Source organism: Sitodiplosis mosellana, unplaced genomic scaffold, assembly GCF_009176505.1.
Source record: "Sitodiplosis mosellana isolate CC-2019 unplaced genomic scaffold, AAFC_SMos_1.0 Smas_scaffold_1, whole genome shotgun sequence".
Lineage (NCBI taxonomy): Eukaryota > Metazoa > Arthropoda > Insecta > Diptera > Cecidomyiidae > Sitodiplosis > Sitodiplosis mosellana.
In genome coordinates, this window is record NW_022595244.1 from 1,567,536 (window position 1) to 1,594,334 (window position 26,799).

Sequence of the window (26,799 nt, forward strand, 5' to 3'; positions counted from 1 at the left end):
CGCCGTAAAATTATGATGAAATCTATTTATCGCTTTAATTCAACTTGTTTTTCCAACTTGATCAGTAGAATTTATAGTTGAACAACGATCACGTCGCTTCGTTTGGTTACAAGGAAATTAAATTCTTTATTTATTCGTTTTGTGGTTTGCGATTGGTTGATTATCGCCTTTTGCACAATTCAATTTCAGTTGATTCAGAAAGGAAGCGATAGCTTTTTCGCCTATTTGATTGTCCAAGTTTCTATAGAGAGTTTCTGTTTTTTTCCTTCTTTTAATTTCGTGTAAGTATCACTTGAATGTATTAAAATAATGATGGATTATTATGGGTGTTTTTATTTATGCTCTTCATTCACTTATATTTGAACGAAATTGGATTGGTTTTTCCATGAAATGCGCTTCACTTATGACAAACATTCGTATGATGTGTGTACCGAGATCAAAACAAAATTTTTATACGCATTTATATATGATGTAATCAAATGTGGAATAATAACACGTCATGTAATTATTATTATTGTTTTCGACGCTTTCAATTCAAATTCGAAACTGATGGGTAACACGAATAAAAAAAACACTATCGTTCACACAAATTGATAACACGAAATGATCAGCTCTCGTGAATCGCAGACGCTTCGTTGACGCTTTTTTTTCTCTCCCCGATTATGTTCTCGTTTCGAAATATTTTTGCGTTTTTTTTTTATTCTTTTCTCATGTACAAACAGTTGATCTTGTCTTTTTCTATTCTCTGTTGAAAACACAGCGAAAAGAACAGCGGAAACGATTGAAATTCTTTAGGCATTCACCGAAAAAAATCATTTGAAATTCAAATTGGGAAAACCCGCCAGAAGTTCGATGTCGTCAATATTCGCAATGCCAATCAATAGTGCGCATATCATTTGAATGGTCTCTTTATATATGTATATGGATTCTTTTTTTTTAATGTTCTTCTCTTTCGTGTTCACTTAGCGGCGATACATATAAATTATTATTTTTTTAATGGAATTTAATTGACGAGCACATAAAACACGCGATACAATTTGTCGATTCTTCAGTTTTTTTCTTTTCGTTTGAGGTTTGCACAAGACAATTTCACGAATAAATTGATATCGTTTCGCACAAATTAACACAAGCAACTGCAAGCTATAGTTTAATCAGCCCGTTTTTTGTGTCTCTTGAAATTTGTTCTTTTGTCACATGCGAAAAATCATCGCAATAGAATAAAACACAGAAAAAAAACTGGTCTTGTTCGTTGAACGTTGAAAGGCATATAACAACAGCGGTAATAAAATGCGCACTCACATGGATGGCGCTTAAATTTATACTAAATAATAGATTGTTTTTTGAAAAAAATAAATATATTTATTGTCAGTGTCGTGTGCGCGTCCATGTACGACAAACGAGTAGACGAAAAAACAACATACAGTCAAACGACGACTTCGACGACGACGACGGCGGCGGCGGCGTTGACAAAATATAAAAAACAAAACAACATGCACAAAATAGTAGAGCTGAAATGTATACGAAACAAAACAGAGAAAAAAACGCGCAGAACCGAACAGAGGAATGAACGAAGCTTCGATTGTATTGTATACAGATTTTGTTGTTCTTATTAAAATGAGAAATCAACACACAGTTTTATCAGCCAATGGGCATTTAATTTGTTTGTTATTTAGTTTCGATTATGAAGGAGAGCTTGGTTTGCTTCATTGATTTCACAATTTGTTATTTTCGAGCAATTTTCCGCGTATTTCCTCTTTTGCTTCTTCTTTCCTTGTTTTTTTTTTTCTTCTCGTGTGCAATATTTTAACCGAATGAATAGCGCAAATACTTGCACTGTACTGTATTCATAATACACTAATTGATTTGATGATTGGTGCCAATGGCCTTGAATGTTCACTTGAAACCCTGTTAAATGGTTTCGCCTTTGAACTTGTTCGTTTTCGCAATTTACCGCGCACTGTCAGCCAATACACCATGCATAACCGTTTCGTGGCACATTCACTTTAAATCACTTTCAAAAAGTCGCTCAATTATTAAATTAGTAGCACAGCACACACACACCCACAGAAGAAAAAAATGACAGCCGAATGCATGCATTAAATAGTCGTGTTACTTCGATAGAGTTGAAATTCCTGTAGCTGTGGTGGATGCTCGGATAAAGTTCGAGCCGAAGTTTGTACGGTAGAAAAGAGTGGTGTCGTTGGCGGTGTTGGTTGATCGCTGGAGAAATCACTTAAAATTATTTGCGGAAGTTGATGTTGATTCGCTTCGGATATGTCAAACGAACTGTTGAACGCTACAATTAGATCGTTCACAGCTTTGCTTGGATTTTCGTTTGTTGCCGTTGGTAATGTTGACCTCACCTCAATTCCCTTATGATAGCAATCAATGCGATGTTGGTCCGTCAATGATATCGAATTCGGATTGCTATTGTCCACCCAATGCGGCTGCTGTTGCTGCTGATAATTATTATTGTTGTGGGCAATTGTTCGCGGCTCCTGTCCACCGCCACTACTCGCTTGATATTCTCGGTAAAATGTTAAATTGTTATTCTGATAATTGTATTGAATTGCCTGAAGGTTTTGTTGTAAATTGTTTGCTGTGTCAACCGCAACTGAGTTCATATTATTTTTAGCATTCAATACGTTAAATTGTTCCGTTACAGTCGGTTGTCGAGCAATTGGTGTAGTATCAATTATTGGCAATCTTTTATGCACACCATCAATTGGATTGTTGTTATGCTGTGATGGATTGTTGGTCGATGTTGAATGTTCTTTGCAATAAATTCGATTATTTTCGCCCGTATTTAATTGATGTGGGCGACAATGACTCTTTATTTGATCACTAAATGAATAACGTGAGCAATGGGATTTATCGCAATGCGAAGAAGCGACTGTAATTGATTTTGACGATGAGCACGCAACAAGGTCTGCTACCAAACTGACTGCACTGTCACACAATTCAATTGGTGGCGGCGATGGCAATGGCGATGGTGTTGTTGGTGACGACACCGATGGCGATCGAAACAACGATGACGGTAGTCGCAAAAATGCTGCTTGTGCAGGTTTCCTTTGAAGTACACTCGGATGCTTTGAACACTCGTCGAGGTGATTTACATGCAATTCGAAACCATTTCTAAAGCAATTCGAAGCCAATTCAATGTACCATTCAGTTTGGCTATTTATGTTGTTGATATTGTTGTTTATGCCGTCATTGGTGCTGCTATAGGTTTTCCTCCTCCGTTGCCTATAATTACAATTAGGTGCTGCTGGTGTTTTCGTTGTCGCGTTACTTGTTCGAATTTCAACGTGTGACTGATTCGTTGTACACGTTTGCTTTTGACTTCTTCGTCGACACGTTTGCGCCCTGTGCCGTTGTAACGTTGCTGCCACGGATGGCCGATACCCAACCGATTCGTATAATTTGAAATTGGTGTTTGCTTGATTTATCTGATTTGTCGTGTCAAATGACGCAAAATGCTTGGCAAACGAATTTTTTCCGCCCGCCTGGAACAAATGTTTTATCAGTGAGCTCGTCGAATCCTCATGAACGCTAGCGATATCGTTGGGTTGTTGAAAAGGATTGCACAATGTGTGCCGTCCTTTCGGCACATTGATCGTCGGCTCTTCCGAATTTCCTCTGCAACGAAAATAGAAAAAATTGGACAGCGAATTAAAATAAGCACTTTAACAAATAGAGAGAATGAAGCGAAAGAAGAGACACAACACAGTATGAAATAAACAGACGAGTCAAAGGGTATGAAAATACCAAAACGAATTCCACACTCAGTTTCACGTCATTCTTCAAATATTGAATCACGAAGCCAAAGCACCTATTTATAACTGACAGATAAACCGAACGCATTCAATTACACGAGGCAGAGAAGAAAAATGCTTTGGTGCTTTGCTGGTTTTATATAGCAGTATCTATCTTTTTGAGAGAACCATGAACGCCCTCGCGAAATCACATTCGTGTAAATTGAGTGAGTTCAATTGAGCTAGTGTTGCGAGTGCATTGCGAGCTGGGGGCATTTCAGAAATTTAAACAATTTGCCGTACAACGTGTAAATTGAGTGAGGCTGTGGCAGTTGACGACATTATACAGTATCTGTCGCATATCAGTGTCGAACCCAAATCAATATGTATACGTATCTAGATATCTACACAAAATTCATTTGAGTTGGTTGAAGAACAACACGAGAAAATGAACGAGACAACACATACACACTTCAGTTGAAGAGACAGAGACCTAGGTCGATTTTCCATCAGTCAAACGTGGCTCAGAAAAAACATGATTGCTATGGTTCAATTTGCTCAGTTCACACGATGATTACACAGGCGTGAATTTACAAAAAAAATTGATCCCATATGATTCATGATAATTGTCTTGGCCGTTAAAATGGGACGAAAGTGTAACAGATTTGCCTGTCGTTCGTGAAATTAAACGATGCGATCTCCAGTGTTTTCTCTCGCTCTTTATTTTGCTTCGATGCGGCGGCGACGGCGGCGGCATAAAAATAAAATTGATGTGGAAATAAATTTGGCGCCAAGCGTGTGAGACACCGCAAAATATCAACAGTGTGGTGTGGGTTTTTTTATGAGCTGGTCGACCACTGGTCTACAGTGTGAAGAGTATCGCCTTTCTCATATTCAAATTCATACCTTGGAAATGTAAATGAAGGAATTTGTAAAACTTCGCGTTGAGACAAACCGAAGCGTCGATGTCCCATTCTTCGTCGATACATGGTTGCTGATGCTGTTGCTGCTGCTGTTACAGCAAGTCTCGAGAATCGGTTACGTTTTCGTAAGCGATGTAGTGCCGTAGCTAGTGAACGTTTGGCCTTGGTTCGGTTGGTTTTTCTGGCCTTTTTATATTTCGCGTCTCGATAGTGATTGGCGATTTCATGTTTAACTTCATGCAAACACACGGGCAAATACAACTGTTTGATACGTTGTGTTCGCATGGGATTTTCATTCGTATCACATTTCGTTGAACTGAACGATGACTTGTTTGACAGTGTTCGTGGTTGCTTCTGAAATGCAATCGATTTTCCGAGAAGAGTAAGACTTTTGCCGTTCGAGGAGGACACCGATTCGCATGCATTTCCCTTCATCATTTGTTCAGAATTTTTTTTGCGTTTTTTTTTCGTTTTCACAGTTGATCCAATTTCGGTCACATTACAATTTAAACTGAACTGGTTTGTCGTTCGCTTTCATTGTTGTTTTTTTTTGTTCCGAGAACAGAAGAGAAGAACTTTTGTAGGACTCACAGAACACACTTTACAGCGAATTTTTAATGAATTCCGTTGTTTTCTCCATTTGTACCGAAGTTATGTGTATTCACCAATCGATTCGGACAAACTCTCGACCAACTGCCAAGTGAACAAGCATGTGCAGCATAAGTCGAACACGAGAAGACACTGTGCATGATGATTAGACTTGTCGATTGACAATACGGATACTTGTAGCCAATTGGCTTGTTCGCAACGAACAGAGGAGACGGAGCAAAAAAAAAACAATTCGCAAATAAATGTAAAATATATCCATTTTTTATGTCGGGCTTATCGTTTGCCAAGAATTTTAATCTCCTTTTGTCTATATCCTTATCCATTTCATTCTATCCCATTGACAAAATAAACGACCAACAAATTATGATAAAAACTTAGTTTTTGGTCTTCTTTTTTGTCATTTTATGGCATTTTCCATGCACAAAACCGATTTGTATTCATTTGTGAGCACGCAAAACCATCAAATGATTAATAATAGGGTTTCATTTTGTTTCTCTCTTCTTTGTTATTCGGGTTGGAAATCCAAAGAGCTTCGTAGAAAAAAAACGCAGTACATGCCATTGGCTTAGTATTAAATTCGACGAACCGAATATTTAATTTAGTGGAAATGTTATGTGAAAAGGATTGATAAAGCAGACAGAAAAACTGCGAAGAAATAAATAACAATGTGAAATAGTGATAAAGCAAAAGTATTCCGGGCTTTTGACGAGTGTGTGTGTGTGTGTATGCTGCTGCGATAGGAAGGAAGTGTTGCGTGCTCGATGCCCATAGTAGCCGCGAATGCATGTCAAGGAATGCTTTAGAAAAACCACTCAAAATTATTATTAGCTAACAACAACCACTCACTTTTCAGTAAAAATCATTCCACTCGAAATAGGAACAAGTGAAAATACCTCTTTTATCGAACCACTCGATTCAAAATATAACACACACACACACTAACAAGTAAATTGAACCATCGAACTGATGAACATGACGTGAAAATCAATTTACTTTCGAGAATATTTCAACGAATTTCATGAAAAACCAATAAATTTCATGGGTTCATTGCCTTTCAGCATTTTTTTTACTGTCGCCATGCACTCGAACATCTAATAATAGTATATATTGCTATTATCTACGTGTTTTTTTATCATTTTTATTAGATTGGATACAATTTTTTATGTGGTTGGATCTATTTTTAGTTTGAATTTTGTGATTTTTCACATGGCGCTTTTTTTTCTCCCTTTATTTTCTGAAGGTATGAAATCAAAACACACTCGTTTCCTCCTGAACGTGTTTTTTTATTCCCTTTTTGTTCGGTTCGTTTCGTTTCCTGTATGTCGAATGGTAAGCGGGCAGAAAAAAATGCCGTGTGCTTGCGTTTCAATGTGTATGTATGACAGGGAAGCAACAAGTGAAATGGCACAATCATCGAAATGTTGACTGTGTTGATCTACATCTGCTGTGGCTATACCACAACATCGGCAACGGTTTTTGTGCATGTCCACAACCGAACAAGCCATTTATTGGCTAGGCTTCTTTTCTCGGAGACGTACACGAATGTGGGAAGGTGGAAAAAGAAGAAAAGAATGAAAAATGCGATAGAAAAAGGTGAAAACGGAAATCCAAGCACATTGCACCATTTCCAAGCGAAAAGGTATATTGGATTTGTCCGTAAAACGTGTTTCGATTCCGTAGCACGAGCAAATAATTCAGATGGGGACATCATTTCTATTTTTGTCGCAACGCGCAAAATTGGAAATTAATGAGCGATTAATTCGTTTTCGAATGGTTCGGGTGGTAAAAGTCGGCGACTGACAGCTAGCATAATTTAGTTGTCATTATCGGATTCATGGTGGTGTTTGTAAGCAGATGGGAACGTTTCTGCATTCCCAATCAAAAGCACCGTTAATTTGAATTAATTTTGAAATGACGTAATCACAATGACAGGACAGGATAACCGTACAATTTATAACCACACGGTCTCGAGCTGTTCGATTGTGTGTGTGTGTAGATCGGTTGTCGTGTCCAATGCACACAAATAGCAAATCTAATAACAGGCCAGAGATATTCGATGGAATGATAATATGAAACAATGGGCACATCATTTACACCATTGCGGTTCACTGGACGCTGCATGCAAATGAGCAACAATCCTAATTAAAAGAGCCGAAACTAATTAATTTGTGCAGTTGAGTGATCAAATTTCGAAACCGAAATGGCGTTGTTGCGGTTAGACTGATATATGACAAATAGCCGCCGAAACACAACAATGGCATGTTCCTTTTGCTTGATTTGAGGTAAGGGGAAGGTGAAAATCTAATGCAATATTCCATTGTACGTGTTGTCAAAATGCTAATTACGGTGAAGAAAAAACGAGCGGCATGCCACTTAATCTAATGATGTTTTCCGAGCGCTTCATATTCTTATCTCATTGCTGTTTGTTTGAACACACAAAAGTTTCTTCTTTCACGTAGGCGTGACATGAACTCGAAATCAATGAGACGTATTTTTTTCGTTCGTGTGTTCGTATTATTGAACAGAAAAAAAATTATGTGTCATTCTCATTTTTTGTTCAGTATTGTTCCAGTTAACTTCACTTTGGAATGTAATTGGAGACATGCTGTTCTTTCGCATGCACATAATAAAATGCATTTTGTGTTCAGTTCGTATTTCAATCGTCTGGAATCGTCGCAAAGGAAACATACACCAAACATACAGAATTTCCCATGTCTTGTTTGTCGATGTTCCGAGGCGAAATGGAAAACAAAAACACCCGCCGACTTATGACGAAGAGTTTACAAAGAGTTATGAAAGCAAACAGTAATAAGCGCAAATAAAAAGCTTTTGTCAAAGCCCTGTCGTCTCTCTCTCTCTGTGTCTCTCCTTCTGTATGGGAAAAAGCTTGTCAAAATAAGAAACAACAAAAATGGAACAAAACTACGTCTCTCAACTGCCACGCAACTCTGTAGTTAATCCAAATTGATGTGCTACTGCTGTTGCTGTTGCTGTTGCTGCCACTTACATTTCGTTCTCTCAGTCACTCAACATTTTCATATCCGCCACTTCGTATTCGTTTCATCATTCCGAAATAAGTGGAACATGCTATGACAAGCACATCACCATCTTTTATTTCTTCTTCTTCTTTTTCCTGATATAAATTTCATTTTGTAACACAGAAAACATGCTCCGCAAAGCACTTTTTGATCTTAATTAAGCACATTTCTTCCAAATAGATTATCACTACGTAAGCATACGGATTTTTCATTGAGATTTACATTTGATCTACGTCTCGTATATGTTAATGGGACAGAATAAAAAGTTCCATTTAATTTGGCTTATCAAAATTCATTGGAAGACATGTGGATATGCGGCACACGCCATCTCTCACCGTTAGAGTGAGAGAGATAGCAATTTTTCAAAGCGGCATATTTTGATAAATGTGCCATTTGGGCGGCGCAATATGTCGTTATCATTGTTTCAGTCTTGCCTTGTCAGGCCACGAAAATACGTTATCATCAAATACACCGGACAATATGAATGGAACGCGCTCGCTTTCACTCTCTCTGTCTCTCTACACATATTCCACCTTCTCTTCTCTCTCTCTCTCTCTCTCTCTCTCTCTCTCTCTCTCTCTCTCCGTGTGTGTGTCAGTTTGTCTTTTTTGCCAGATGCATTCATTTTGATACCATTCATTAGTTTCACATAATTTATTTATTTAATTAATCTAACGAGGAAACCAGCTTAACGACATGAAAGGATGTTTTCGGGAAATGTTATCATGTTCTCATTTTCGAATAAAGACCCAGCACTCGTGTCGCATACACACAAACACAAAACAGCTTACAAACCGTACAAAAATCACTCAAAATGTATAAATCATGCTATTGCCTCCACGGGAAAATGAACGAAAGTGATATGTAATTAACAGATGTTCAACAAAATGCACGATTCCCATTTTGAATTCCCGAAATACCGTGACAAAACACGATGACACACGATAATTATCCGGGTTTTTGTTCGTTCCGGTTTGTAATTGAATCGAAATTTCTGGGAAAAATTCACAAAATGATTGACATGGAAGGAGTAGGCTTCCGCAATTTGAATGTTTTTCATCACATGGATTGATTTCCAATTGGTTGAAATCATCGTATTGATTTTGGTTAATTCTAGCTCACGCTTGATCTGTGTACTGTGGTGTCGATTTTAGTATTTACCAGACAATTATAATCACGTTCGCATTGCAAATGGACGCTGTGAGTGACCCAGTCACTCGATGATAATAGTTAATTAAGTGGGCTTTCGGTTTTTCACTTTACACTGTGTATGTGTGTGTGTATTTGCGTTATTCTCAGTCGTCGATTATATTTACGGTCATTGGAGCAATCCAATTGGAAGAGCGCATTTTGCCGAAGCATGATCGAATGTATGCCGTACGGGTGGATTAATTTGATTTGATTAAGTATAAAACCCAATCACAATGACAACATCGTTCGCTAGCCGCACTTATCATCGACGACAAAGACAACAACGACAACCACATGCAGTCTGTGCATAAAATGATGAATATTTTGTCTCTGCAAAATATTAATCCGATCAATATCCAACTTCATTTTAGTTTCGTGTTACCGACCGATACGAACCATAAATTATCATTGAAACAGTCTTTATGGGCATACGCACCTTTTTGCGCGCTACTGCTGCACAGCTCTTGTCTTTATCCGAATTCAATTATGATGCATCAAACATGAAAACACATTTCAAATTCGACAAAATGGAATTTCTCTCGGCTGTTTGCTTTCGTTTCATTTCCACTGACACACACGCTCTCTCTCTCTCTCTCTCTCTCTCTCTCTCTCTCTCTCCCTCTAACTTCCACTCTCACTTCGTTCTCGCACTCTTGAACTGTGAGAAAAAGCTGAACGAAAATAACCGTATATCAATAAATATAATTCAGTGATGTTGGGGCTGGCGGCAGCGTCATCGTCATCCACATTTGAATATGAATATGCATGTGGCTGGTGCCAACAAATTATGCTCGAGCACATTGCACGCATTCGCATAAGGCATTAGATAAAAGTGCTCATACTGTGACAATAAAATTGTATTATCTTGCATCGATTTCTGTGGAACGGGGTGTTTTTACGCTATTTAAGAAACAAAACACTTCAAACATTCGATCGCACGCACGCGTACACATGCATCAACAAATGGATATTATTCCCATTTCGAATATAACATTTTGGTTATTGTTCTATTTTTGTGTATTCTTCTGTCAGCGCAACATGTGAACCACTGGCTGCACGCATTCACACACTCACGTGCGCGCTTATTCATTCGCTTAATGGAAGAAGGATTTTGTTTTTATGCCATGCTATTACTTAAGGAGCTTTTTACCTAATACTGATCTAACTGCTCTTCCATATATAGCCACAAAATCTAATCTGGCCATGTCATATTCAGTTTTCATTTGTGATAGTGGCTTCAGGCTAGAACTGTATATCTTGTATTCACTGAAAATTCCACAGAAAATGCAACCACACTCGAAACATTGCGAAGGCGTTCTAAGCTCAATAGACACATTCTACACACAAGGTGACATTTGCCGGGATACAGAGACTGATAAACGAAAATTAAATTAATGTAAATTGTGTGTATTGCATGTAATCAACCGTAGGAGACGAGGAAGTGGTAGTCTTATTTTGTCTCTTGCCCCTTTTTCTACTCTCGCTCTCGTTCTCATTTCGCTATTTCATTTGTTCGATTGTTTATGAGATATTTTCATTTCATTTGCTTTGGAAATGCTTATATAATCTGATCTGGTGTCTAGCCTTTGGTACGGTGCGTACGTGTTTTTGGCCATTTCTACCGGATTTTCCGTTTGATGATGCCCTCATCCAATGTATATACGTATCACATTCAAAGTAAATTAAATAGTTTTCGTGTGTCCGGTGTCGACTTCAGCATTTTTCGACATTCCAAACATTCTAAACCATAAATCGTTTGACGACACAATTAATAGTTGCCTTTTATTTAGTGCTCTCTCGAATTGTCCTTGTTCACATTGTTTTTGACATTAAGTGTGTAATCGAAAATGGATTCTCGCTTTGCGTATGTATATATCGGTTCACGTGCCATTTCAACAATTTTTTTTTGCAAAATTGTAGCACGTTTCCACTTATCGAACTGCCGGGTGGAAAATGTAAATGTTGAAATGTTGAAATGTTGCAATATTCATTAATTAGGTATAATGTAGATAGTATACCCACGAGTATTAATTAAAATTGTTATGGTTATTTGTTCAATTGAGACAAAAACAAAATTTCGGATGGATGCAATGAAACAACAATAAAAGTTTGAAAGTTTGATTCTTCAGTGGGAATCCCATTGATTTCTTCCTTGCCGATCAACCTGCTTTAACCTACTTGTTATCTGCCGCCAAAATGATTAGTAATCAATTTTAGTTCGTAGTATTTATTCATAGACAATGTGTATTTAATTGAAATAATGGCCTGATTTACTCATAATGTTTTGTTTTTGGTAAAACTATTGTTTGGTGGACAGATGGTCACAGAAAATTTTCTGTATCGAATATTCGATACAGTTCGATGCTGTCCGATTGGATAATGTAAGTGTCAATCGATCGGTTTATTTCACAAACAAATGGGGAAATCATTAGAAAATTCTAGATAGAATCTGGAATGAAACCATTATTGCCCGCACGCACATTGTCGATAATATTCAAAAATTGAGTTCGAAAAGGTCACAATCCGCATTGACAGGTAAACGGAGAAGTAAGTACTTGACGGCGACGACGGCGACAGTAACAGAATAAATGATTAATTTATCACTTTGCGTGATAGCAACTGGGGAAAAAAACACAACACAAGAAAATTTTGTCATTTGGGTAGCTGGATGGGTGTGGGAAAGTTGATTTCTTGTTATATGCTTCAAATCAATGTTCATTTACAAAATGTAATTAGTATGGCATATTTGATAGCAAAGAAAATTGTCACTGTCTTTCTTGGATTGATAGTTGTGCTATGTGGCATCAAAAGGCGTGGTGAGAAAGGAAACTGACTCACTGCAAAGAAAAAAATGTCGGCTTCAGTTTTTTAATTCAATTTGTTTGGTAGTTTGGTCGCTCCAGGATTTTATCATCGCAATGGATTACATTGAGTTGGGCTACAGCGCAATCGAAAGCGTACCATAACAATAATCAATAAAAATTATATCGGAAAAGAGATCATTGAATGATTCACGTCAATCAAACTGGGGTTGGCTTTTGTTGCGGCCCCGTAATAAAAGCGCGACAACGTAAACATAGTGGTAGAACCACTTCACTGTACGTGTAAATACGGTATACTTCCGGTGTATTGGTCATGGATGTTGTACAACAACATACGTCATCCAGGTGGAAAGATTGAGCTCCTGTATCAACGGATTGTGATTGCAAAAATCAACCTCCGGCTTCGATTGAATTTTGAAAAATGCAGCTAAACCCATTTGTTAAATCATCGAACCATTTTGAAAAGCTTTGGCATGCAAATGCGTCAATTGCCCGGTGTGTGTTGGTGTGTATGTGTGTTGACTCATTGAAATTGTGGGACATGATCCTTTTCCAGGCATCACACATATGACAAAGCAAATGTCTGAGTTCATGAAAACACACAGTCAAGCAAATAACACAAAGCACATCGCAATGTTTATCCACGCAAAACCATTTCCAAGCCCAGAACATTCTTTAGTCGTTTTATGCTTCATCACTATATTCCTTTTCTCACCCTTGTTACGTTAATCTTTTTCGACGAATGCCATCTATAGACGTCAAAGAAAACGGCAAATAAATAGAGAAAGAAGAAGAAAAGAAAATAACATGTAAGCACTAACGACAACAATAGCAGAAGCAGCAGCAGTAACAGCTATTTGAATGCTCAAGCAAAAATATTGACGTCGAACAGTGAAATTCACTCTAAACCATCGAATAAATGAATCACACAAAATGACATGAACAATGGATTTTCATTGAAAGGGTAAACATCGAATTCTCGACTGCCAATAATCGTCAAGCCTGGCAAGTACGGGAGAAAAACTGAGAAAAAGAACACAACAAATTTTTTTATGGCAAAAATATGTTACATATTCTTCTACTTTTTTTCTCCTTTTGTTGTGCACTGAAGTTGTCAGATATTGAAATTGCTTATAAGCATGAGAGGTACGTAGGTTCGAATTTCCAGCAAGAATCAATACAAGCATCGAATCAATTTCAACGCAGTCGACAACATAAATTCCGCTTGTACTAAATTATAATTCTTCTACCATGAATTTAATATTACTTGATGTGCATAGGCTAAGCGATGCTTTTAGAAACAGATTTGCTGCCAAAGTATTTTTCCGTCGTCGTCGTCGTCTTCTTCTTTTTCTTTTTCTTCTTCGTCAGTTTAGTTCAGCTTGAGAAAATTCTTTGTAAAGAATCCCAATCATTTATCGAACGAACTTCTCCTGAATGGGTATTTTGTATGCATCTATTTGTGCAAGTCCCTGAATCGAATTTTGATCCCATAAAAACTACTCATGTTTGAGGTGCTCATTTTGATCATTTTGAATAACATTGTTGGAAGACGAAGAGATACGAGATTTCCATTCAAATCAAAAACCATTCATGAAACACAAAATAATGTCGAACCATGAATCCTAGCCCAAATGGAAAAAGAGCATTCACATCAAACGAAAATATGTACGAATGCTTGAAAAGTCGAGTTGGAATTAATTTTGTGGATTTGTAATTAAATCTAAAGGTGTCAACGGACAAATGGACGGACAGCTACTTTTTTACACAAGTGACCAAAATTATGTCTAAATGTGCGAATAATGTGGGAAGCTATATACCAAATTGTAGGTTTTTAGGTCCTCTTTCCATCGGATATATAAATATTACAGTTATTTTGAAGATTTGGTGCCAATTTTGAGGAGAAAAAGCTGGATAGGCAGATTTTTCAAACGGACGGACGGACAAATTTTGGTTTTGTCCGTCCAAAAAATTTCGTTAGAAAAATTTCAAAATAACTGAAACATTTATATATCGATGGAAAGAGGACCTAAACACCTACAATTTGGTATATAGCTTTCCATATTATTGGTACAATTAGACATAATTTTGGCCACTTGTGTAAAAAAGTAGGCTGTTTGTCCGTTGACACCTTTATTTATTTGACACCTTTTATTTAAATTTTAAATCCATGCAAAAAAGCGTCATTGTTGTGGCTTTTTTTTGGCAAAATGTGCCTATTAGTTCTGTGGTGCGTACATATATGTAAATATGGCTTTGATAAATGCAATGATATGAAAATGCTCTACAATCGGCTTCTTAATTATGCCCCGTATATTTGTGGCTACTTGGGCTAAAATGAACGGAAAATTATTCCATTTATGAAATTATACCATCAACATAATTTGCTATATCGGTTTTGAATGGTATGTATGCCATGGGCTTCATATTTGTTTAATGCACGACGTATTTATCATTTTAGGCGGTGGTGGTGGTGGTGATGTTTCTTTTTTCGGGCATTCATATTAATAAATAAAAAGAATTACATTGGTAATCCCGAACTTTTCCGTACCGTTGGCCTGCGTTGTCCGTAGGTACTTTTGGTTATTTTTTGTGAATTTCCTTGAAATAAAGGCAGTGAAAATATAATAATAAAAATGAAGTGAAAAATCGGTCACTTTAACTAAAACTTCGACAATTTTGTATGGGAGGTACCCGTAAATGGACTCCGATTGGCTTCAAACTTTCTGAGGTTTCATTTTTTGGAGAAAAAATAAGATTTTGAAAGTTTCATGTTGATCGCATTTGCAGAAGTTTGGTTTTTTGTCCTCAATTTTTGTCGAAATTTTCTTGGAAAAAATTGAGGGCCAAAAACCAAACTTCTGCAAATGCGATCAACATGAAACTTTCAAAATCTTATTTTTTCTCCAAAAAATGAAACCTCAGAAAGTTTGAAGCCAATCGGAGTCCATTTACGGGTACCTCCCATACAAAAGTGTCAATTTTTTGAGGTTTTTCTTAGGGCAAGTACCCCAGGATCAAATCGAAAATGGCTCATCTTCGAACTTAAACTAAGTTTATTGGATACAAAACTTTTGGGACTTCCAGATTTGGATTATCTTAATTATTTTTTGAGTTATCGTGTTTACAAACAGCTACGACGACGACAACGACGACAACGACGAAGACGGCACACGAATGGAAAAGTGTCTCAAAAAGTGGTTTTCTACGCGTTTCATGAGTTTTTATGATGATGTAAACCAATTTTGCGAAAAAAGTTTTCGGGACCAATTCCTATACTTTCCCTTGACACGTTGTGTACGGAAAAGTAATAAAAAAAATCAGTCCAATGGAAATATCCAATCCGCAGCACATTGTGGAATATTTGATTGAAATCGATAAGCTCATATCGTTGTTGGTCATAACCTTTTCGCATGGCAGTGCGGTGTATGGTTTAGATTGTTGCGTTCATACACCACCAACCATAGCCCATTTGATAGATTGTCTTGTGTCTGTGTATGTGTTGTTATCATTAGCATTGGGCTGTGTAGCGTCAACATCACATTTTCGGTCCTAACATTTCATTCAAATTTCCGATACGTTTTATTTTCAATGGCCACGCGTACGAGTTAATTAATGGGTTTGTTAAACGCAATACAAGCATGTGATTAATGGGCATCTACAGATATTTTTTTTCGTTGTTATTGCTCATCATTGTTCTGCGTTCAATGCTGTTTTCAAACGAATGTATCGCTTTATCGTCATTCGAAAGCGTATACATTGTGAGAAACATGTAATTCTGAATTCTATTGAATTCTGAACAACATTGTTCACGACTGCAAGGGGAAAGCGAAGAAGAAAAAGAAGCATCATCAGTAGAAGTAACAGCAGCAGCTACACATGATGAGAATAAAAGTCTGTATATAAATATATACATTTACTGGTATGGATCTCGACCTTCGTCGATTCGTGTGCGCCTCAGTCTCGGCTTTGAGACACACCGAACGACCGTTTTTGTGTGTGCTTCCATGTGCGTAGATAAAATTTCCTCGTGTACAGAGGTCTTATTAAGGTAGCTTTTGATTATCCGCAAATATTATTTGCTTTGGCAATTTCAGTAAATCGCCCGGATGTGTGCGCTCGGCAAAATGTGTTCAGATAAACAAACAAGTTCGTGCGATGAAAAGTAATTTCTTTGAAGCTTTTCAGCTTTTCATTCATAGTTTTCGTTCGGTCGACCGCTGTGAATGCGACGGAGCCAAACAAAAACACATCTTTTGATACATGAAAGAAGAAGAAATTGTCTTTTCACAAAAAGGAACATCGACCAGATTTCACAGATAATATGTGTGCGCTAATACTTTTGCTTTTGTTTTGGTGTATTAGTGAAAATTTTGAAATCGGAGATTCCTTTGATGCATCAGCTACATTTTAATTGAACTTTAATTTGTTTTGGAAATCAGTTGCATGAGCATCGCAAAATTTTACAGCCTAGTTCAATTTGAAAGTGGACGTTGTCACCCTAGTTGATCAAAGTTTCCATTGAAGGCATTTTACCATCACCGAAATGGAAAATATTTGTGTTTAAAATTAGATTTGAGTGCAAAATATGACACTTGCTCGCTGGCTGCATACTAAAAATACGAAATGTTGGAATGCCAGATCCATTTGCTATGCCAAATATTCAGCGCGACGCCAAAACAAAAAACACATGCACAAAAGACGATGAAAAAGAAAAACACACCGAATGCGACAGCGCGCAACGCAATAGCCAGCAGCGGCAAAGGGGGCATGTTTCATGTTTACATTATTTGTATTTGCTTTTATTTACACCGAGTTTTCGTATCTTGTTTTTGTTGTTGTTGTTGTCTATGTTTCAGCCGTCGTCGTTTTCCTTAACTGATTTACACTTGGTCGTTCTCTGTGTGGATATTAGGCGCAAGTCGAAAATGGTGCGATACGCAATTACTTTCACAGCATACACACACAGTAACTGTACCGTCCGATAACGTGAGTGTGAGACACGCTTCTGCTGCTATTGATGATTATGAGGATGATGCAAACGCGTTCATATTCATCTTTCGATCGCCGACCTAGTCGAACGAGTGATGCCGAACTCAATGTCGTCGCCGTCGCCGCTACACAGGTCTATTCATTCTTTTGCTTTTCTTTCTTAATTGTATACATAAACATATAAATGAAAGGACGTTCCGTATTTTTTTACGCGTAAATTGCAACGATCCGACACATTTGGCATGGTTATCGCTTGATGTGCTATTCTTTGCATTCGATAAAGAGAAAAATCGATGTGTTTTCTTGTGAATCATCGTTTTGTGTATGTGTGACAATCAAGTGTATTGACGAGAGGAAGAGAGAGAGAGAAAGAAAAAAATACGACGCATTTTCGTTAGTGAGAGATATGGTAGAGAGCGAAAAACAAACTGTACTCGGTCTATGAACCGGCCCCGTCAATAAACAGCCAAATAACCGTTGAACACTAAACGAAGAAAATATTCCCAACGTATATTGAATGTATATGTGGTTATAAATACTCTTTCAAAAATTGATTTTTTTTCCCCACAGTTTCCATATTTTCGGGTGATGATGTGGATTGTGTTCGATGTTTTTTTTTCTATTCTTTCTTCCTCGGTTCTTCTCTTTTCAAAGTGTACAACGAATGTTTGTGAATGAACATGTGTGCTTTGGAGCAAAAAGTAAATCATTTTTTTATCGTTTAACGCTTGAAAATAATTTTTTCGAGCATATTTTGAAACTTACTGAAATAAATCCAGTCCCGTCGTCGCTTTGACCATCCCGATCATAAGAATGCTTAGGAATTCAGTGGGATAAAGAGAGAAAAAAACAAACGCATACGTATAGAAGCGGGAAATTTTTAATTGCGAATTTTTTGAACATACTCGAAAATTATTGGGCGGAATGCGTGCGTTGTGTTTTTGATAGAAATATTCTCGTGCATACCGCTATTTACATTTTAAATGCGACGCCAAAGCAAATTCATCCGCGAATAAGCTACTCCGTATCATGATGCACCGAAATATGGAAGTACTACATTTGAAAGTAGCTTATGGTTCAATTCCTTTATTTTCTTTATCCGAAATAGAATAAGCAGAAAAAAAACAAGGCTTTACTTTGGCTTTGGCTTAAGCTCCATGTAGATTTACAAGTGTATAATTTTTAAAATATGCATTCAAATGAAAGCTGGTTGTTTTTTTTCGGCTCATGAGAGAAAAACAAGTCGAAAAAAAATTACCAACTGGATGGAAAAATACATGGATATATGGTTGGAATAAAATTGAGTTGGTGCCTTGTTTTGAAGAAGATGAAAAAAAAACCGGTGGATCTGTGTGAACATGCTTTGCACACACACACCTACACATATCCGCCCGCACCACCAAGTCCAATTAAATGATAAAAAATTCATCTAAGCCCAGCTCAACGCGACGGAGATGGGGAAATATAAACGAAATGAGAACTTGAATGGCACGATAGCAAGCATGAACTCACTCATTTGGTTATAACCAAATAAAGCAATTTAGCATGTCACACATTCGTGCCCCATTTCCAATATTAAATCACGTCGAATCAAGTATTCAAAGATCGGCGAGCGGGCGAAAAAGCGAGCTCACGCGATGGAAATGCGCACCAAGATCAAATTGTAGTTGATTTATAATTGCTGTTGACCGTTACGGGGTGTTTTTATTTCGCTCGCTTCGTATCGGATGTTTTTATGGTCACATTTAAGTTTGTGTATACCATACTGGTAAAGCGAACATATCAAGCGAACGGAGCACATTCGTTTGGTGATTGCGAATCTGTTGGCTTTGATACGGTAGTCATTCTGCGAAATGGTTCCATTTAATATTCCGAGCGCTACTATCGAACTCAGTCAAACAGAAAAATCAAACAATTTATCTCTATTTAATGCATACAATAGAATCAGTGCAAACATTATTAAAGCACATATTTTATTTAACGAAATCGAGTGACACATTCACATGAACGACTTTTTTTCGTTTGCATTTCAATGTGTGTTTGTTGTTGTTGACGAGAAAAAAAAATTCTTATCATTGCCTGAGCATAAATGAATGATATTAAATTATAACGAGAACGATTGTCGTCTGCGTGGCAGAAGAAAAAAAAATCTATCGAGACACTGATAATAATTATAATTGAATGTGAGCTCATGTATGAAAAATTGATACTGTGAGCGTTGAATGTGTGCGTGTGTGCCTCTGCATTAACCAAAAGTGTATATGATACGCTTCTCTCCATCAACCAGCTAATTAAATGGTGTATACGAAATGCCATTATGTTTGTATAATGGGAAAAATAATTCGATTTTTGAGATGACTTTGATGTTATAAAGTAGATAAACTGAATTGCAGGTGGAAAATAAATGGCAACACAGCGCAGCAATGCTGAAAGTGAAGCTCTGCCGTAAACTGTAACCTCGATCGAATGGCATTTTATTTTTTTGATAACAAACGAGACGCACTCAACAAGGGAAAAAATTGAAATTTCTGTGCCGTAGGATAAAGTAAATAATAAAATGTTTGATAAGTTTTCCGTTCAGTGGGAGAATGGCTGACTGTGTGGATGTTTGTTATTATCGTAAGCTTTTCTTCTACATCATTCATTCACGGTATTCGGGTTATTGTTCGATCTGATGGGCTCAGATTACACTCTTCTCGTTTCTTTTCACCGTTTTTGATTACCATTTTCTAGACAAATAAACTGATAACCGGTTCTTTTTTCGGGTGTGGGTTGTTTTCGGTTTTGTTTTTCTTCTTGTTGTTCTCCTCATTCGTTACGAAGTCAAGATTTAACCTTCCGTTGTTGATCCGCACAAAGTGATATCAAAGTGTGTTGAAAGTCATTATTAACAGCATGAAGCACAATGCCGCTTAATTTGCATTATCAACCATCCAGTCATCCAGTTTTCATGTTGATGAATTCTCGGCAGACGATTGGATGATTAGTCAAACAGCACCGAAACACACACACACATCCTTGGAATGGCATCATTTTGAGCATTGGAGCCGGTGCAAGTGCTTGTTGCTCTCTTTCTTTCTTCATTTTTACTTTCGTTAATATTGTAGCATTCTTTAATTTGCTCGCTCGACCATTTGGCCGCAAATTGCTCGCAAAATATTCGCAGTTGGGAGTTTTTGAACAACAAGGGAATTTTATTGTTCATAGCGGCAGCGCAATCCCAATGCTTGCACAACCGCTGTAAATCGTCGACGACGGACGACACAGAATAAATGCTACTGCAGGTAATGTCGTGGAATAAAAGAAGTGCACACTGATCCAAGGTACGTAATAATATTGTAACGAAGCAAAGCCACACGAGCAAACATATATTAACTTTGCCGGTGAAAGAAAACGAACGGAGCAACGAGAAACGAAGGATTTCATATATTATTCAGATTTTATACATTCGCTGCTTTTCAATTTTCTTCTTTACTTTCGCATTTCGGTGCACCATGAACGACGAACACGCTCTCTGAAATTCGGCGATTGTGGAAGAGCAAAATTCATTGGCGTCGTCGCAAACAAAGCCAAATAAATCAAATGGGGCAACGAAAAACCCCAGGTAATTTATTGAACATGAAGACAAAAAAAGCGTGGCATACTCAACAGCCAAGCCATTTTATTAATTTTCTTCTCAAACGCGCGCGCACGATCGTCATTGTTGCCAACATCGTTTACAATCCCTTTCACACTCGACGAAAATGGCATTTTTAACGTTTCCAATGTGGCCATTCATTTGATGGCTGTTATATTACGGCATTCTTTGCTTCTCGTTCTCCATTGTTGCTAGAGATAAATCGACGCTTGGCTGCTTACAAAATGAAGCCAGCAACAGTCAATCCTCAAGCACGAGTGTGTTTGAATTGATGAAATCAAGACATTTCCTGAATACAATTTGCTGCCAAATTTATTATTCTGTTGAGACACTTATTCTTACTCACTCACAGACACACATACACACAGCATTCCATTCGGTAGCTAGTAAATTTCCTCACCGACTTCCATCGTCATCGTCGGAAAGCTTAGCGCGTAATATAATCGAGACACTTTAAATAGAATAAAAGGCAACGAGTGTGCAGAAAATGTCATTCAAGTGTCTTGGATCGATGACTAATTCAATTGCATACGTTTCAAACACACGTACATACACTTCACTTCACATTTTGATTTGTTTATATTCAAAATCATGCCATTTGGCCGACGTTATTTTGAAATATGCACCGTGTACAAACACTGCAAATTTAAAGGCATTTATTGATTTTGCATTGGATTGAAGTTGTTTTTATTTGTTCGCACACTGTAGCGCAGTGGCACATAGAAAAAAAGAAAACAAATCCATCGTAAATTGTTCTTTTTTCTTCAGTCTTTCAATTATTTCCGTTATCGAGAGATTCTAATTTAAGGATAGTTAGCGCAGGCGAAATTCGAAAACAACCATATTCTCTTTTTTTTCCTTCATTAATTCAATATTTTCCGCATGAAAATCAATAGCACTTGAATTGAAAATAGGAAAAATGTCTTCATTTCGAAAATATCAAGGTAATTTCGATTTATTATTAGAGAATCATTGGGATAATGTGATTACTTGAACGGCTGTTTATTGCTCAAATTGGCTGTTGCCTTGAGCTTTATTTTCGTATTAATTTGGACATAATGCACAAAATTCTCGATATGACAACACTGTTTGAAATGGCAAACCATGAACACTCGGTCGAGAATTTCTCGCTTGACTTATGGGAGGAAAGAAGCGATACGAACAGTGAAAATTATTCATGTCTAAATAATATAGAAGGTAAATGGTGTGCCCGAGTACATCCGAAAATTTCGGTTGCAGTTAACACCTTAAAATGTGTGTCAAACCTAAGCCCATGTAAAATAGAAGTCAAATCCATTTATTAAAGTAAAATGTATGCGCGCACGTGTTCGGTCAGGAAAACTGGGCGTTTTCGGAAGAACTATAAGTTTAATAAACGGAATTAAACTGACAGTAAAGTACGAGCAGGCAACGGCGGTTGAGAACACTTTTCGAATAAAAATCCCTGAAAATATGTAGCACATGGCACAAGGTATGAATTGTAGCTTACATAATCGCATCATACGAACGGCTGAACGCCAATTTAACCCTAAACCCCTTCCTCATCACTTGAATTTCCTCTTCACCATGCAGAATCTCAACACAGTATTATTCGTGTAATCAATAAAATTAACTAAATTTAGCAGCACAACAACCTCAAACCAAAAATCCCGAATTCATGCTCATCCAATTTAAAAGTTTCAGTCATCGGTGAAATATGTTGAACGGCAGAGATCTATGGCAATTCAAAACTCTTTGAATTTTCACCAAAAATCCCATGTAAATATTACCAGAGAGCAATGAACATTCGGTATAGTGCATCGAAGCTGATTTTCAAAACTTTGTTTGATGAGCAGCTCATTTTAATGATTTTTGAGACAGAGAGGGAGGGAGGTAGAGAGTAGGCGCTAAAGTTATGTTACTTATTTCAACACACTGAATATGGATTAACTCGATTCGATAAACGACGTACAAATTGTGCAACATCCTTTGTATTTGAATTGGGTTTGTTTTTCTTTTGGCATTTTAATCGAATTATGCATAGTACAAAACTGACTGACGACAAAATAAACGCGAGCAATGTGATTAGGGCCCAAAAAAGTTACTGCTGCTTATTATCGACAAGCCAATTGACGTTTGAAATTTTATAATAGCCAAGCCCAACTTATCTAACATCTGGGTGAGCGAAAGGCATTCGATGACTTCATGTGATTAAGACCATTTATTTAAGGCTTTCTTGGAGAGAAAACACACTTCTTCAAACTACCAATCCGAGGTAGTCAATGTGTATAAATTGCGCAGTCAAACTTCGTACTATTTGCTATTAATTGTCCATTGTACAAAAATCAAGTTGACCAAAAAATCTACGATATATTTGAATTGGTCGACTGAATGAATGCGTTGAATTTTAATGCCCAATGCGACCACACGCTTAACACTTTCATGCATCTGTTTTCATTTCGTTGTTTATTCGCCGCATATCGCTCATTCGGTTGAGTGTGTTTGATAAGCGTTGAAATACTGAACGACTCAAGGCAATTTGAAATGTTTTTTTTTTCGTTCATTCATACGAGTATTGTAAATATATAAATATTATACATTGTTAATTGGAAGAAATAGGTGTGTATGGTGTGTCTTCGTTACATGTGACATTTATTATCCATCGTCCTCTGGTGGTGGTTTGTGTAAGCAATAAATCCATAGTTTGCACAATTTTGACAAATGACAGGACGCATAGTAAGGATGCAGTGAAAAAGAATGAAATCAACAAATCAAAAAGTAAACAAAAAAAAATAGTACAGTTACAATTGCTACAGCTGATTGTGGCCTATTCCAATTGTATACTTGTATCGTTTTCATACAACGCACTCCGCTAAATAATCTAAATATGTTGAGATAACGAGTCGTTTGTGTATTAGTTGAAACACTCACAGTGGATCAGTTTATTTTGCGAGTCTGTGGAAGAAAGACGTCAAATGTGTTGTTGAAATGAATGTAAACGTTCATTCGGCCAGAAAACCATGTGCTTTGCGTGAACTTCAAAGTTATTTCCATATTCATCGTAGTTTAGTTCAATAGTTTTTCGCAATTTATTCGAATTTTGAATGCGTTGCAAGTTAATGTGAAGCGGAAAAAAACAAGAAACACACATATTGCCGGTATGTCAAAGTCGAGAGTGAAAAATACATGTAAACAATGTGTTTTCTACTTATCTCTCTCACGTAGCGTGACTCATTCGCTTGCCTAACGTGATCTGATACAGTTAAATCTAAACATATATACGGATATACGGATATACGGATATAAGTATTGTACTACATGTGTGAATGGTTCAATGTATATCAACACTTATCTGACTGGCCGAACGTACCAACGAACGAACGAGTGAATGAGTGAGAGAGTGAATCGAAGTGCGAAAGATGAATGAAAACCAAGCGAGTTTAATTTCATCCATTAAATGCAATTATGTGTCATAATTTTGATTGTTGAATCCAACAGAAACAAGACGATAAAACATCAGTCGAATGCGATTAGGTCATTTTGTCGTTGCTTCTTTTGTAAATAACGTTTATCATTATTATTATCATTAATCATGTTTAGATGTGTCGTAATCTTTGTAATAGATTCCCTGATTGTTTTTACTACTGAGTGACCCTTTGAAATGTTAACACTGAATAGTTGAATGCAATCATCCAATGCGATTACATGTTTGCTAATATTTCTTGACACAACGAGTTTGTTTTCTTTTTTTTTCTAATCAAGGACAAACAAAAATCTACGTAATAAAATTGTGTAGAAAAAAATGTCACATTTAAATGCAAACGAGAATCCAACAGAGGCGAACTACACAGCCGTCGAAATGGCTGCCCGACCGCAGCAATCGCCAACGGAGAGTCGATTTAAGCGGATTGCCAGTTCCATTGGCCGACAGTGGGAAGAGAATGGCAAAGTTAAATTTATCATAACTGCCTTGGGCATATTTCTATCATATATGCTCGTTGGATACCTGCAAGAGATAATTATGAGAGGCAAATACTGCGATGAAAGCGACAAATGTGAACGATACGAATACGCCGTTACACTGGTCTGTGTGCAATTCCTATTTTCATTCACTTTTATTAAAGGTAAATTGTAAAATCTTCTTTTTCTTTCTTCAACAAATACTTTTTTTCCCGAAATTAGTTGTGGTGAATTTTCATTAATTTATTTAAACTTGATTACAGCGTTAGATATTATAAAACCGGAGGATAAAAAGGATACAACAAATTGTCTGTATTATATACTAGCAGCGGCAGCAAATGCGTCGGCTATGGTCAGCTCGAATAAGGCATTAAAATGGGTTACCTATCCAATGCAAGTGATTTTTAAATCGGCAAAACCGATTTCAGTCATGATTTCCGGCCTATTCATTTGCAAGCGATACGCGACTCAACGCTACCTTTTCGTTCTAATCATTGTAATCGGTGTAGTTGTGTTCAAGTTTTTCGAAAGTGACGAAGTTAAAAAACCGAAGAAAACTGAAAATAAAAACGAAGCAAATACAGCCAACTATCAACTGTATGGAACCGCATTGTTGATTTTAAGTTTAACGATGGACGGGGTACTGGGTGCGATACAAGACAAAATTCGAGCCGTGCATGGACCAACTTCACGTCAATTTATGCTCGGAATGAGCGCATGGGGCTCTGTGATTCTTGTCACTGTTGTCATCGCAACGGGTGAATTCAAAGATGTGTTTGCATTCGTGTCGCATCATCCGAATGTAATTCTTCACATTTGTGCATTTGCGACGGCAGGTGTTGTTGGTCAATTGTTCATTTTCACGATGGTCGCATCGTTCGGTTCGTTGGCATGTTCTGTTACCACAACGGTGCGAAAATTCTTCTCCGTTCTATTTTCCATCGTATTCATGGGCAATCCATCAACGCCGTTACAATGGTTGGGCGCAGCTTTAGTGTTTGCTGGATTGTTTGCGGATGCATTCTTTGGAAAAAAGCATAGGCCAGCTCAGAATCAACATGAAACGGAATTACACTTGGAAAGTGCTGAAAACACCGAACGACTCGTTGAAAATACAGATGAAAAACCAACTATTACAAAATTCAATACCACTCAACCAAATGCACAAGAGATTGTCTGAATTCCATAATTATAAATTTTGTATTTGTGACGATTTTTGTCGAACAAATGGAAGAACAAAGGGAAAAACTATGTACAAAAAGCCAATTCCATTTTTCAGTTGTGAAATAAAAAACTAACTTTTATTTATCAGAATAACAATTTTTGCTAATAAACATTCAAAAAAAAATATAATCATAAACACAAAAGACCTTGTATTCATCTCGGGCGAAAAGTTTTTGCAGCAAGTGCATGATGAAATACTTTCAATGGTAAGTGAAAAGTTCAGCTTCATTCCAGCATTTCCTAGAAGTTGATATCATTTCGAACGTGATAAGAGAAGAAACAAGTGAACAACAATGCAATCATTTCAAGTTGTATTGCTTGTACGATACATTGTTTGCTCCATAGTTTCTTACTGTGGGAGCGTTTACAAGAAATGACTGTGACATAAATCGTGTTGCGCTGCGATAATATTTGCTTTTCGTGGAAAAATACACACAACAGTTTGATTCTCGGAATGAATCAAGTAAATAAGAGTTACGCAGTATTATTTCAACAAAATAAGCTACATTTTGATGATGATTAGCCAATAGCTTTGGCTGTGTTCCGAAGTAAATGATCGATACGGTTTGGAAACATGAAACATTCGTAGTGAAGAAATAAACAGAATGAAATTCCATAGAATGCACCTACTTTCAACCAATTTCAACATTTGCTTTCAGTTTGAATTTA

General features: G+C 37.1%; 2 protein-coding genes across 9 annotated transcripts in view; one reads left to right on the top strand and one right to left on the bottom strand.

Moving 5' to 3' along the window:
- The first annotated feature begins 144 nt into the window (after window positions 1–144).
- On the top strand, window positions 145–26,273 carry LOC129570828 (solute carrier family 35 member B1 homolog). Of its 8 annotated transcripts, none has more exons than XM_055450588.1 (4): window positions 16,298–16,389; window positions 17,198–17,463; window positions 24,709–25,070; window positions 25,170–26,273. In XM_055450588.1, exons 3-4 carry the CDS (start codon window positions 24,749–24,751, stop codon window positions 26,084–26,086), a joined length of 1,239 nt encoding a protein of 412 aa, XP_055306563.1. In that variant the 5' UTR covers window positions 16,298–16,389; window positions 17,198–17,463; window positions 24,709–24,748; the 3' UTR covers window positions 26,087–26,273. The 8 variants fall into 8 exon arrangements, with proteins under 8 accessions (XP_055306532.1, XP_055306563.1, XP_055306548.1 ...); XM_055450573.1 differs by having other exon boundaries at window positions 16,298–16,347; window positions 16,436–17,463; XM_055450568.1 differs by lacking the exons at window positions 16,298–16,389; window positions 17,198–17,463 and adding exons at window positions 23,844–24,104; window positions 24,445–24,503.
- The window catches only part of LOC129570877 (uncharacterized), a 33,719-nt gene continuing 7,425 nt past the window's right edge, over window positions 506–26,799 (bottom strand). The window contains exon 2 of the mRNA XM_055450604.1: window positions 506–3,639. Coding sequence (XP_055306579.1) covers window positions 2,097–2,624 — 528 coding nt within the window. The 5' untranslated portion in view covers window positions 2,625–3,639 and the 3' untranslated portion in view covers window positions 506–2,096. The remainder of the gene's footprint in view (window positions 3,640–26,799) is intronic.

Coding starts and splice junctions, on each gene's coding strand:
- LOC129570828 (XM_055450557.1), top strand. CDS start 24,749: ATGTCACATTTAAATGCAAACGAGAATCCAACAGAGGCGAACTACACA. Junction 25,071..25,169: donor TTCATTCACTTTTATTAAAG/GTAAATTGTAAA, acceptor ACTTGATTACAG/CGTTAGATATTATAAAACCG.